Source organism: Magnolia sinica, chromosome 6 (assembly GCF_029962835.1).
Source record: "Magnolia sinica isolate HGM2019 chromosome 6, MsV1, whole genome shotgun sequence".
In the NCBI taxonomy this organism is placed as follows: domain Eukaryota; kingdom Viridiplantae; phylum Streptophyta; class Magnoliopsida; order Magnoliales; family Magnoliaceae; genus Magnolia; species Magnolia sinica.
Window position 1 is genome coordinate 96,025,711 of NC_080578.1, and position 14,468 is coordinate 96,040,178.

General features: G+C 38.0%; 1 protein-coding gene across 9 annotated transcripts; it reads right to left on the bottom strand.

Moving 5' to 3' along the window:
* Window positions 1-257: 257 nt before the first annotated feature.
* On the bottom strand, window positions 258-14,077 carry LOC131249160 (probable E3 ubiquitin-protein ligase BAH1-like 1). 9 transcript variants are annotated; one of them, XR_009172688.1, is made up of 8 exons: window positions 13,545-14,077; window positions 9,887-10,131; window positions 9,116-9,364; window positions 8,076-8,213; window positions 7,772-7,876; window positions 7,410-7,580; window positions 2,841-2,899; window positions 1,029-1,105 (listed from the first exon to the last, which is right to left on the bottom strand). XR_009172688.1 is itself a non-coding variant. In XM_058249757.1 (6 exons), the coding sequence occupies exons 1-6, from the start codon at window positions 13,753-13,755 to the stop codon at window positions 496-498; spliced, it is 939 nt and encodes a 312-aa protein (XP_058105740.1). In that variant the 5' UTR covers window positions 13,756-14,077; the 3' UTR covers window positions 258-495. The 9 variants fall into 9 exon arrangements, 6 of the variants coding, with proteins under 6 accessions (XP_058105740.1, XP_058105743.1, XP_058105739.1 ...); XR_009172686.1 differs by lacking the exons at window positions 7,410-7,580; window positions 7,772-7,876 and adding an exon at window positions 258-532 and having other exon boundaries at window positions 886-1,105; XR_009172689.1 differs by lacking the exons at window positions 1,029-1,105; window positions 7,410-7,580 and adding an exon at window positions 258-532.
* Window positions 14,078-14,468: the final 391 nt, after the last annotated feature.

Consider the following 14,468-nt stretch of genomic DNA (forward strand, 5'->3'; position numbering starts at 1 on the left):
AAGTTTGTGAATTTACCAATATTCTCATTCCTTGATCCCAGACAGGGCATAAAAGAAAAGAAAGAAATTAAAAGGAAAAAGAAAAAAGGCCATCTTCTAACAAAGGGGGAAGAGATGAGAGCCTCAAGGAAGAGATGAGAGACACACGCCATGCATGTTCATCAATCCTGACAATTCAGAATTGTGACCCACAACATGGATCAGCCAATCAAAAGATCTGATCAGAGGATCCCAACCATTGGATGTTGCCACAGACATTTCGAAGGGCAAACAGGGATTTCTTGAAATTCAATATCCACAAAGCCCAATTTTCAGGCTATTCTCCATCCACAGCAGGGCTAACAATTTGAACTGACATAACTGTTTTCCATGTGAACAGTCAGATGTATGGGTATGATCAACTTCACATAATTTTTCACCATAATACATGACATGACTATGCATTTTTCACTACAACTTTATAAAATATGGCAACTCATCATCCCCCATAGAGGCTCACCTGAATTTTGGGGCCCACTTGACAGAGCACAGCCTGAAAATTACAGTAATCCAACAATTATAACTGTCCAATTGGCCGACATCAAATGGACTGCAAGAAATAAACTGGTCAGCATCCCACATTCAATGGGAAAAACAGATGGATAAGATCATCATATCAGCACAATATTTTTTACTATCCTCAATCCATTACATGGCACAAAATTTATATGGTGTGGATTCCTGTGACAAAACATGGAGAGTAGATGATCCACCGCCATCTAGAACACTCGTAAGCATCATCATCTCAGCAAAATAGCCAGCTTATTTTCTGTAAGAGTTGGTTGAACCGACCACAAAAAAGGAATATGAAAGCAATGAATGAAGAGAAATCCTATGAAGTCTTACTTGCCTCCTCAAAATATGAAAAGGTCATCAAGACCCATGTCATCTTCTACTAGCATAGCCCCTTCTCTTTGCAGCTTTCACTTCTCAAGAACCAAAAGAAAAAAGCCGCTGATGCTAGTACCCAATTGCGAATTTCGTCTGGGAATCCCAATACATTTTAGATTGCTTCACCATCTCGGCCCGCTCACTTCGCATCCTCTCTTTCCAGTAAGCTTTGCATCTGAATGATGAAGTGAACGTCAATGAGCACGCTGAGAATGAGGGGTTGTTGGGACATGCTCACCCACAGATGCATAGTTTGCTGATGAGCATGTAGGACGTAGTTAAATGATTTAAACCGCCCACATGCTCTTAACCGTCAATATGTTGATTCTCACCATGAAAAAGATTGTAAAGTATTTTTCATGATCCATGCAACTGTAGATGAGGACTTGAGGTGCCGGACAGCAACCTGACAGACATAACATGTCTGTGCAGTATATAATGATACAACTGTTACAACATGAGTTGGACTCCACAGTATGCTTAGCTACACCATGTTAAAAGGTGGTGACTGTATGTTGCATGCAAGTACATCAGTCTAGACTGTCAATACTGTGGGCCTCCATGAATTCCACACCGACTGAATGACTCATGACTGTTCAAATATCAGATGGACAGCAGAAAAGGAAATTATCAGTGATCCAAAATGGGCAAGAAGTAATGGTTAATGCCATCCCTTGTTAATTCAGAAATCGCTGCTTCTACAATAGGGCCCACGATTTGGGTGGTGGATGAGTCACTGCCATTTAAAATAGCGGGGGATGAACATACATGGCTCTAGCTCTTCAAATACTAGTACTATTTTGTAAAAGCATTAGATTTGTAGAAAAATAGCTAGATAAATACATTAAGAATAGAGGAATGATTGCCCCTAATGCACTGAATGTGAAGTCACATGCAATGATTGCACATTTGACAATGTGCCACTTCTGTAGGACATCCAAGCACAAAAGGCAGGCCAACTCGCCAGGCAGCCCACTCATCAGGTGGCCCCCTAATAGGCTACTGTTGTAGGCAAATATACTACCCCCCACTCATCATCAGAAAAGAATAAGATTTCTAAGAAGCGTAGACGGTTTGAGCGGCCCCATGTGCAAAAGAAACCTTGTGTTAAGCAATTTTTAGGCTTTTATCTGTCACAATATGGGGGCACGGCTTTGAAGCTAAGCAAAACACCTATGTTTTAGGAAAGATAGTTCTTACGTAATTATGTATCCTATTTTGTAGGAAAGAGTTTCCAAGAAGTTGGAATCCTTTAAAAGGCCTGTCATTGGTTAGCAACTGGGTCCATTTTTAGTACAGTTATTAATGTCAAAAGTGGACAACTTTAGTAAATATTGTGTTTTAGTGTTTCTTTTACACCACATGTGGGATCCAGAGATGTGTGCATATGTACAAAGAATTGGAGTTGGAACCAATAGAAGCACTTTTGGATGTTAGAAGAGTAAGACTTTTCTTCTCTCATTTCTTTGCAAAGGGTCTATACATCCCCACAGTTGGGATCTACGTAGGAATAGGGGGTGAAATTTCCTCTTGTTGTCAAATCTCAGTTATTATCTTTCCATTCTTCCATCCACATTCGACACAAAGATCACCTGGTGCAAAACTCACAGCAGCCTAGTCATCAGGGTCACACATGTACATTGAATCAGACTGTCAGAAAATATAGTTTAAACTGCCCGTCATTTTCATACATGTGAATCCCACCTGATGAATGGACTAGCTTGATTTTTGTACTTGGTGATCTTCGTGGTGGAGTCCACCTTTCGCATAGCTAGCTACATCTGACACATTGGCATGTATGCGTTGTACTGTATTTGTTCCTCCCATGAAATGCATTATAAGTGATCATTAGATAATAATAATAATAATAAACAAAGAAAGAAAGAAAGCATTATTGTATATTCCATTACCTATTCTTCAAGAGCAAATCCAGTTCTGTCATGTGTACTGAATCAGCATATACTCCAACCTGCATGCTTAAGAACCAAGAAAATAAGATCTGGCAGAGGACAAATGTAGCAATTCTGCATACTTTGGTTTTAATTTCATCTGTTTGCTGGAATATCTCCATGCTAAAGAAATGAAAGACTGTCTCACTGTTGAGAAAACTGTCTAGCCATCATGATAGATGGGATTGGCATCTCTCTGCCACATAATTTGCTAGAGATATCCATAGGAAATATTAAAGCACTCAACATGACAATTCACAAAACTCCATCTTTGTATTTTTTTTAAGAGAGTACAAATTTTGCTAAATAAAAAGATTGAAGTACGAAGATGCCTTCGATTACAAAGACCAGTAAAAACCTTGCAAATTCTTGTGGAATTAGAGTTTGGAGTTCTAACTCAGTGCCTGGGAACCGAGCCTGACTCGATGAATTTCTGAGTCAATCAGCAATCCTATATGGTGTGGCTCAGTAGAATTAACTCATATATTGATGCATACATGATCTAACAGAAGAACTTCATCCTTTTGGTTGAAAAATCTCAAACAATTAGAACTTCACACAAGTTTCATTTTGGACACATGCATACACATTGTGAACGTTGTTTCAGACTCCACTTCATGGCATCCAACTTAACCAGTTTAGGTAAATTGAAAAAAAAAAAAAAAAAAAACACTGAAGCCTTGAAAATTGGTTATCAAGTGCCTAGAAATTTTTGGGCTAGTTTCATGCTTAGTTCCTTGTTTTTAGGTTGGTTATGACGACCAATTTTGTTAGGAGTATGCCCCCGCTGAAGTCCGTTTCCTCATTTCACTGGGGATTAGGGATTGAGTCCATACAAATATGGGTTACTGAGTCAGTAAAGACGGGTTCTTTTGATTGATTAAATAAAATTCATTTTACAGGCTATATTTGGACCCTCCCCTTCCCTTTCCTTCCCTGGAGCAGTAGACATCAAAGCCAGTCTCACGTGACAGAAGCTACCAAATCCAGCCAGTAGTGAACCAATAGACCTTGTAGTGAATGATTTGGGAAAATGATATGATGCTTTTTTCATATGCATCCCTGACACAGGACTAGATCAGTCAAAATTACAACAATACAGTGTATGCATAGTGATATGTGCTGCTGCATAATGTCCTGGAATCCACAGAAACATGCTCCAATACCATTATTGAAAATTGTGCCCAAGCACTTTATGAAGGCAATTGCAGCATCCGCAAAGGCTGTTGTGCAGCTGGAGTTCACGTAGCTGCTGCTCACACAGTTATCCCTGCTAACCCGGACCTCATGCAGCAGGGTCAAGACACCTTGAATATGGAGCATTGTAAAGAAATGCACATCCACACTAGAGATCAATGGGTGAAGGGAAGCAGCAGCCAGAAATGTGGAGGCAGTGGCAAATATAGACTCCTCTAATGATGAGAAATCTCTACCAGATTAGCATACCTTTTTTAAAAGATCTCCAATTGATCGTGGATTGCTTCATTCATACATTGTCCGCAACGTCCCTTGAAATTTCATCATAGAATTGATATATGCATTGAAGAAGCAAGAAAGGATCGGAAAGGGGCAAAGTGCCAATCAACAATACCCTGTTTTTGTCACTTATTTTGTTGGCCACTCTCTTAAGAATGTTGGTGATATCAGAATTTTTAGGATTGACATTAGCACACGCTTTTAAGGTAGTTGGTAATTCACCATTATGAATGATCTCGTGGTTCCCTTCATGTGGTAGGGGAGGCTTCTTGATCTAATACTTCCTAGGGGAGCTGGTTCATGCGAGCGTAATGTGCCATGGAATGTTGAATTGTATTCATAGAATGTAATGGAACTCCACTTGGTAGCAACGAGCCAGCTGCCCCTAAGCTCAGGTGAAGCAATGAAAGAAGAGGCTTGATGTGAAGCCAGTTTTTCAAGCTTTGCCAAACAAATAATGGAAATTCGTGTTTTGAGTCTTGGGTGAAATAGGATTCCAAAAGCCAACCCAAATAGCCGGGACAAGGCTATGGTGATGAGGACCACTTCCAAATGATGTTGAATGGCATGAAATCAGCCCCAATTGAAAGCCTATTGAGTTAGCTTTAGAATGAGCCCAATACCGCTTGATTCATACGAGATTTGAGGAAGTTATGAGCCAAACAAGTTAGGGTGTAGGAGTCTAATGCAAATGTAAATTTGCTTTCATTTCAATAAGTTACTTATTAGGAGTTTTTTTACTACTATTATCCAGAGTTTTTAGTTGGATTTTATTTTTATCTCAGAAAAGAAAAGATACATTGGTTTAGGGATTATTTTAAGTTAGTCGTAAGCCTGGGATTAGATTGAATGAACAACTAGGAGAAGTTTAGTTTTTGTTTTTCCTATGCTTTGGGGAAAATATGCCACACCCCGAAATCTGGGTACCTGAGTAAGGCTACTCAAGACCCAAATCCCAAGAACATAAACTAAATACTAAGTTCTTCCATGATGTAGCCAATGCCAGGGCTAGAACTAACTCAATCTCCTCCTTTAGTGTTGGTGAGGAGATTGTGACGTACAAAAGCTCCATTTGCCAAGCCATTGAAAATTTTTACTCTAATCTATTGTCTTTTGATCAGTTGTCTCGCCCTCGTATAGATGACATGTCATTCTGATCCTCGTCTAATAAGGATGTTTTGGCCCTCTAAAAACCTGTGGATCTTGACAAAATTAAAGATGCACTGTGGAGTCTTGGAACGCATAAGGCTCCTGGTGTAAACGGTTTTCCAATGGCTTTCTTTCAATCATTTTGGGACCTTTTGAAGGGTGATCTACTTTCCTTTGTTGTCAATTTCTTTAAAAATAATAGGCTGGCGACTGAGCTGGGTAGTACCTTCATAGCCCTAATTCCAAATTTGGAAGGTGCTCAAAATCAAAAGGATTTCCGCCCTATTAGCCTCCTTGGTGGCCCATATAAAATTATCTCCAAAATTTTGGGACAAAGGCTTATGATGGCAATCCCTAAGGTTATCTTTCCCTTCCAATTTACTTTTGTTGAAGATCGTCATATTCTGGATTGTGTGCTGATAGCTAATGAATGTCTGCATTCTTGTGCTCAAGCCAAGAAACCGGGGATTATCTTTAAGCTGGATATTGAAAAAACATATGACCATGTTGATTGGTCCTTTTTGGACTATCCGTTACAAAGAATAGGCTTTGGGCCTAAATGGAGGGGTAGTATTAGAGTTTGTATTTCTTCTCCAAAATTGTCGGTGCTTGTTAATGGCTCCCCCTTTAGTTTTTTCAGAGCTTCCAAAGGGCTTTGGCAAGGTGACCCCATGTCCCCTCTCCTTTTTGTTATTGTTACCGAAGCTCTAAGTGGGATGTTATCGAGGGGGCAAGATGTGTGTCTTTTTAGAGGTTTTCGGTTGAAAATTTCCACTTCTTGATCACCCACCTCCAATTTGCTGATGATACGCTTCTGTTTTGCGAAGTTGATGATCATATGGTTAATTTTCTAGGAATGATAATCTGCTGGTTTGAGGTTGTTTTAGGGCTGAAAGTCAACTTATCTAAAAGTGAAGTCTTTGGGATCAATATCCCTAGTGAGGTAACTGTATTTCTAGCTACTTCCTTTGGTTGCAAGGTAAGCAAACTTCTCACTTCTTATTTTGGTTTGCCCCTGTGCATTAGCAAACCTCCTTTAGCTCTCTGGGATAATTTGATCGAAAGAATGGAAAGGAGGCTTTTGAATTGGAAATTGAATTTTCTATCGCTGGGAGGCAGATTGAATTTGATAAAGGCTTCTCTTTCTAATCTGCCTACTTACCTTCTCTCCTTGTTTAAATGCCTGAAGTTTGCCTGGTCGAGCATTTTGCGTATGGCTAGATTCTCTTGGTCAATGCCAAATTTTGGTGGAACTTCTATTCTATAAATGGCATGGGGAGCCTGGGGCAGGCCTTGAGAAAAGGAAATGGAGGACCCTTCTTTTAGCTGTGTTGTGGGCTATTTGGGCTGAAAGAAAAAATCGCTGCTTTCAGAATATCAGTGTGTCTGTGGCATGGGTTTTCTCTAGAGTTCTGGTGCTCTTTAGGGATTGGGCTCCTTGGTTTTTCTGATGCCAGTTGTGGGACTGGTTGTTGTAGTTGTCTAGATTCTTAGGTTTTCATTTTCGGTTTTAGTTTTCTGTTTGTTCTTGTTGCTTTCTGTTTTCGTTTCTTGCTGCTTTCTGTTTTCGTTTCTTATTGCTTTCTGCTCTTCTTTCTTGTTTTTTGGCTTTGTGCTTGTTTTTAGCAATAAATCATCACCTTTCAAAAAAAATAAATTGAACATAAATCCTAAATTTCTAGGAAAATCTTGTTGAAAAACAATCAAGGAAAACAATGTTCTCTTTCCCACAGTTTCCTATAAATAAGTTTCTCAAGAAATATTATTTCCTTTCATGTGCTTTATACGTATCCAAACAGGTCCCAAATGAAGTCACAGAAATTTGGGAAGTATAAAATGTGGATGTCGTCCAACGTATAGTTTAGATTTCACTTGCAAAAAGTCTGCAAATGGCTTAGATTTTACCCGAAAAAAGCATTCTTCTGTATATACCCCGCAATACCTTTCGTCTCTTTTCTTTCTCTGCATGTAGCCCACAGCTAGTCTCTCTCTCTCCTTAGTCCTTCCCCTCCCTTATGATCTCTGTGGATTTCTCTCTTCCTTCCTCTCTCCACATGCATTGCACATGCCATGCCCCTAGCGTGGATATGAAATTTAAAGTTTAGCAGTGTAAGGTGGTAATCCTTTCATTGAGTACATCTCAAGGTTAAATACTCATGCATCAGCTAAGCCTCAGGGCTTATCATGCCTCCATTGTACGAATGTAGATGCACTCGACACACATTCTACTCATTTTTAGAAGCAGTGAAATGCAAGCAAAACCTAACCACAGTCAACAATGGAGCGAGTAGAGGTTCTCGATCAGATGACCAGAACCACGCAAGCAATGCAAGTTGTTAATCTGGACACTTTCCAGTATCTCCCAGCTTTACCTGTGTACATTTAAATTGTAATGTAGCAAGCACAATGTTTAAAACATATTCATAATTCTGATGGAGCTATACAGGTTATTGTGAGAGAAAACATTAAACATATTCATAATTCTGATAGAGCCATACTGGTTATTGTGAGAGGAAACATTAATGTCTTCCCCTTCAGCAAAATTTGAACTGAAAGCAAGATAAGACGTACCGCTCTACAAATAGGACACTTTGATTCTGGATGTGCAGCCTTAAGGCCTTCGAAAAGTAGAACAGAAGCTGCAGAACAAACACAGCCTTTACAGAAAAGATGACCACAGCTCAGAGCATAAGGATTGAAAACAATGTCCTGTGATTCCAGCACCCAAAGAAGAGTAAGTGCAACCCTCATCCCAACAAAAAGGTAAAAGAAAAATAAATTAGAATATCTAAGAAATTTCAGGAGAAAATAACCAGAAAGCCACTGAAACTTAGGGATGAGTAGAGAAGGAAAATGCAACGAAAACTAGAAAGCACCTAAGATAGCAATCGAATGAGACGAATGACAAAATGTACAATTATTGCCAATAAGATAAAAGACATCCATTTACAAAATGTACAGAAAGGACATAGCACATGCAGAGAAATCAAACATTGCAGAATATCCTAAATAAGTTGATATTGATGAACACAAAAAAAACATGATCATGAAAGCATGGACTTGAATTTTAAAATAAAAAATAAAAAATTGTTGAGATTTCAACTTCAACATAACCAGTTACCAGTGAGAGAAAGCGTCCCAATGAAAAATCATGGTTATGTTCTCTCAAATGGTACCAAGAACCAGGATACTTCCCAATAGTTTCTAAGAGACAGGAATGTGAACCATTAAGAGAAAGAGTCCTGTTGAAAAATCCTGGGTATGTCAGGCTTCTGTCTCAAATGTACCAAAAACCAGGATACTTCTCTAAGGTTTCTAAGAGAGAGGAGAATGAACCATTGAGAGAAAGTCCTATTGAAAAATCATGGGAAGGTCATACCTCAGTCTCAAATGGTACCAAGAACGTAAAGTTTCAAAGAGATGGGAGCATGAACTAAGTATGAGTAATGGAAGAAAAGAATCACCCACAAGAATTTTGAAAAAAGCTCTCAATTTCTTCCATTAACAAAACTATTTACCATCCTGAAAAGCATTTATAACGTCAATAAATTATTTTATTGATGCCAGGATAAGAAATTCCATGTTTTATTCAACAGAAAGAGAGACCCTACCAAGCAAATAGCACAGGTCAGACTGTACTCAAGCTTAACAGAGTCTGAAAGTGTCAATGTCATTACGGATCGAGTATCACTGAGATCACAAGAGAATTTACTGAAGAACTGCCCAGATTCTCCATCATCTGACCCACGGCAATTTAGATAGAATGCGCCCAGTTCTATAAGCCAAGGTGACTGCAAAAGTTCTATGTGTTTCGCCTGCATCTTGGTCTTGAAATTTCTGCCATTTACAGAACAATGCACCTGCCAGGTACAGTTGATTTATTTTAATCTTCTTCCTCCTTACAGTCGAATATTTTGTGTTTCATGGTACAGAAAAATAAATCCGAAGAGGAATTATATGATCATCAAAAAAAGGATATGCTTAGTGCGTTTCAGTTTGTACAAGGTCACCCCATGGTTCAGTGACCAGACGATTGATCTGATGGGCCCCACAGTTAATGAATCATGCACCAAAAATATCCCAGATCGGAAGATCCTACCCATCCAAACTTTGGCCTGTTCAGTTGAGTGCGAGGACCATAGTTGTTATATATCAACTGCCTATTTGCAGACCCCCAATCAAAAGGTTAAAATTCTACCATTGAGGAAATTTCTGCTATCAGATTAATGGTATTCTATTACCAAACCATGCATCCTTTCTTGTAAAAATTATGAACCTGAGGCTACTATACATATCCTCAGTGAAGGATCAGATAATTCGTCAATGCAAAACACTGCAGATAGCAACCAAGGAATGGTCATATAGTCCCATTAGATACTTACTTTATCATATTTCTTTAGAATTTTCCGTATGGCAATGGCGTTCATTGTAACATATTCAATTAATAACTGCCCTTCTTTGACCATGGTTTGCTGATCATCCGTGAAACAATGTCGCAGGCGCCACATGTATCTCAACAATCCAGTGGACACGTGAAGATGTAGGAGGTGCCTTACTCTTGAACTAAAACAGCCAGCTATTGCAGAAGCCTCCTTTGTCAATTCAGAAAAGAACATCTGATCACACACTACAAAACAAGCATTCTTTAGTACCAAGAATCCTGTTAGCGGTTGTTTGGGGTGAGGGATTTGAGGCAGGGATTAATGAAATCCACAGATTTCAAATCTCCTATGCTTCTTTATTATTGGGGATTTGCCAAATCCGTGGATTTCCCAAATCACGCCTCCATAAATCCATGGCTTGCGGCACATACAAGTCCCAAAAAAATCTAAAGACTTGGCAAATCCTCAAAATGAGACTCTTATAAGAGCAAAAAAGGAAATTTCTTAGCAGCGGATGCTCTACCACTACAATAAATGATCATCCATGGATTTGTGGTTTGATTCCCAAATACTGGACTTCGGAATTTGCCAAATCCAAATCCAATTTAAATCAACGAATTTAATGGATTCACCAAATTCACATTCTCATTTCCTTGATCCCAATCTTTCAACAACAAAAAATCCTTGATCCCAAACAGGTCCTTAATAAACTTCAATTCTGGCAAGAGCAACGAAAGAAGTTGCATGTGTTACACATAGAAAAAATAATGTGTTAACTATGGGAAGTCCAAGAAATGATATGCACCATTCTCTTACCAGCACTTCTTTGCTGCTTTTGGAAGAACAAAAGGCAACCAATATTAAAAGAAAATATTGTGTAACAAAGGATAGAGACCTGAAGTAGGGCTGTCAATGGGTCACGTTTGGGTTGGGTCCTAGAGTTCCCTCACACAGGTTGGTTAGAGTTGGTCTGGACAGGTCCCACTTTCAGGTCCAGGTCTCGTTTTTGAGGACCTAGATGTGATTAGGTTCGGGTACACATCAGATACCCATCGGGTCTTTGCACCTTGGTCTCATATAAGGTCCACATCAAATAGAGCATTTAAATGCTCGGGCCACCCAAATGGATGGATTAGTTCACATGAGTGTGCCACTTTGACATATGAGTGTAAATGGCTCGCTTACATGCGTATGGGTAAACAAACCTCTTTTCATTGCTAGAATACTTCTATATATCCAATAAATATAAGATTACTATCGAAATTAACTGGAACCAGCATGACCAGATTTTATTCAGGTCGAAGATGGTGGCTACACAAACCCTCTTTTCATTGCCAGAATACTTCTATATATCCAATAAATATAAGATTACTATTGAAATTAACTGGACCCAGTCCAACCAGATTTTATCCAGGTCGAAGATGGTGCACCTGAACTGAACTCATTGAGAGTTGAGACCTATTTTTAAAACCTGGCCCAACATGGCAGACCCATTTTTTAATTTCAGATCCTAACTTGTGGTAGTGGGCCAAATGATTGTAGTATTGACCATATTAGCCAATACCATCGATATCACACAGTAATGATACGAAAATGGGTTGTAATTAGGAAACTTCTCAGTATTGATCGATATATTGCAATTTATCATAATGTAATGATGATATACTGATACATTGCGATATTCTGAAAATATCACTGTTATAAATTCCCCAATAACATCGATAAGTATCACATGTATGATGTATCAATACGCATCAACGATATCGCACTTGCCTTGGGCCTTTCCAAAGAATTTGAAAAAAAAAAATGCTGAAAATCCATGAAAAAATGATTTTCTCTATAAATAATAAACTCTGGGATTATGTTGCTACGGGATTTCAACCGATCCTCTTCATTTTGTATGAAGAGAAAATGGGATTTGGGTGCAGAAATCGAGATCGGAAAGTGTGTAGTACCAGAAAACCAAGCAGTGAGTTTTTGCTAATTTAAACTGTTTTTTCTTGTTTAAATTGCTTAGAATCTATAGAATGAAGTTGGTAATCCATGAATTTGCATGTTTTTTAATGCTCAATCATAGATTTTGACCTCCAATTTTTGAATTTGGGGAAAACGAAAGAACTTGGGAAAAATCTAAAATTTTCCAAATTTCATCCATTCAACTTGTGCTTAAGAGTATGGAACACCATATAAGAGTGTTTGAGGGACAATCTACAGTTGACAGAACTTTTTGAAATTTTTGAAAAAAAAAAAAATTAAAAATATCAATAAGTAAATTTTTATTTATTTTTAAAAAATTACATTGACTAGATGTTATTTGTGCCTTATATTGATATATTTATGGGTGTATGTTGAATGTTGATCTCAACATCAGCTAAACTCCTTTACTTATTTCGAAAAATAAAATTATAATATTAAAAAATATATAGAAAATAATTTTAGAATATATTTTTTAAATAAATGCATTGTATATTCTAGGACAGATTTGATTTTGAATGTATTTGTTGTGTATTCATACTTGTCTTCTATGATTTAAATTATATTAATTGATTTTGAATATAGTTGCATAGTTTAGGACCTATCATGTGCACTTGTTTTTTATGATTTGTTGAGTTTTGAGTGTACGTTAATGTCTTTGTTAAAATCCCTTGAATTTCATTGAAAAAATCGACTAATTTCCAATGTTTCTCAAAAACAACGATACATTATGTGATACATGTGATATTTCACAAGTGATACCAGATATGTTTTTCTATCTCAAGGGTGTGATACATGCATTGATACAGAAACTAAAAACACTGAGTGGGCTAACCTGAATTTCACCCGAGTAGACCTCCATGGTGTGGCACACCTTTTGCACAATTTAGAAGCTTAACATAAGTGAGATTTTCCCATACCAAGCTTGGATGTGACAATTTCTCATCCTCACAAATTATAAGATTGAGAAGACAAGCATCATAAAAGATTATCAGAATCATTGAGTATTTAGATACTTAGACAATCTGATGTAGCCATGCAGGCCCACAGCCCACCATAGGGCACAGCATGTGCTAATTTTTTACTGTTTATTTATAGATTTGGGGCCTAAATATCAAAAGCTACAATTTATTATTTGTAGGAGATATGTGATGGATGATATAGGGTTGAGTTAAACATATGATTGAAGATTTTGAGAGTTATTTTCTAGATTTGTTTTTACCATTATTAGGCCTGTTGCCATATTAGGCAGATTATATTAACAATTAGATTGATTTCAAATCAATCTAATAGTTGGGGGAGGATTTCATTAAAGATTCATCTAAGGTCTATAAAAGGGGGTTGTGCAAGAGGAGTGTGAGTTTTTCTTTAGGATTGTAAGAAGAATGTTGATATCAATAAAGTATTTCTTCCTCTCTACTCAAATATTCTTGTGGGTGTACTCTTGTCCATGCCTTTGCAATTCAGGTATGGAGATCTCATCGACTTGATAATCGGGTCGCACCATAATCATCAAATTCAGATAGACTGAGTAGTCATAAACAGATGGTGCCAATAAGTTGGATGGCCCGGATTCAACAATGCAATCACCAATCTTTGCAATTATAGAATCGAACGATCGACACACTGAAAAAATCATCAAACTCTATAAAAATCAATGTTGCAGGATAAGAAGAAGACGTACGTGGACAAGATTCACACCGGCAGTGCGACAATTCACCGCCACTCTTCTCTTCGTCCACGTCCTGCGCTGCAGACGAAGATGCTGACGCGCGGCAGATCCGACAGCTCTTGAGAACCTTCTTCAGCCGCTTGTATGGGACGTGCGAGCATTTATCAAGAAACCGCTCCTGATCTCCGTGGAGATACTCCGTGAAAGTCTCTCCAAACTTCATCGCTTCTCAGAGGGAAAAAAAACAAAAAAGAAAGAAAATAGATTTGACAGATTTCGATTCTTCACAGCTCAAAACCCTAGGAAAAAGGAGAAAAGGGGAGAAAAAAGAAAAATTCCTGTTTTACGTATTTATTTTCTTCATAGAAGAGGAAAACGGGATTTTTTTTTTTTCTATCTGGAATTCTGCAATCCCTTTTGTGAATTTAAGATCTTATTTTTTTTTTAGATTTTACAGAAAATTCAAAGAAAATGAAAGGAAGAGAGAGATCCTTAATGCGAGGAAAAGCCCGCGCTTTTTCCGATTTTGATTGGGGAGAGGGGAGGTTCCTGGAACCCGGGACGGGCATCGTCGAACAGAGAACTGATGTTGGTACTCTGTATATACGCGGCAAAACTCTGGGCCCCACAATGGTGTTTTTATCTTATCTACACCGTTCATCTATTTTTATAGATCATTTCATTAAATTATCCCAAAAATGATAGATATCTAAAGCTAAAGTGGACCACACCATGTGAAACAGTGAAGATTGAAATCTTACCATTGAAAACTTCTTTAGAGCTAGAGATATTTTGGATCAAGCTGATATTTGTGTTTTCCCATTGTCCATGTCTTCGTCACCTTATTAAAATGTTGGATGGAAAATAAACATTATGGTGTGCTCTAGGAAGGTTTAAACGGTGAGCATTCAATGTCCGTTAATTTCCTGTCTTGTG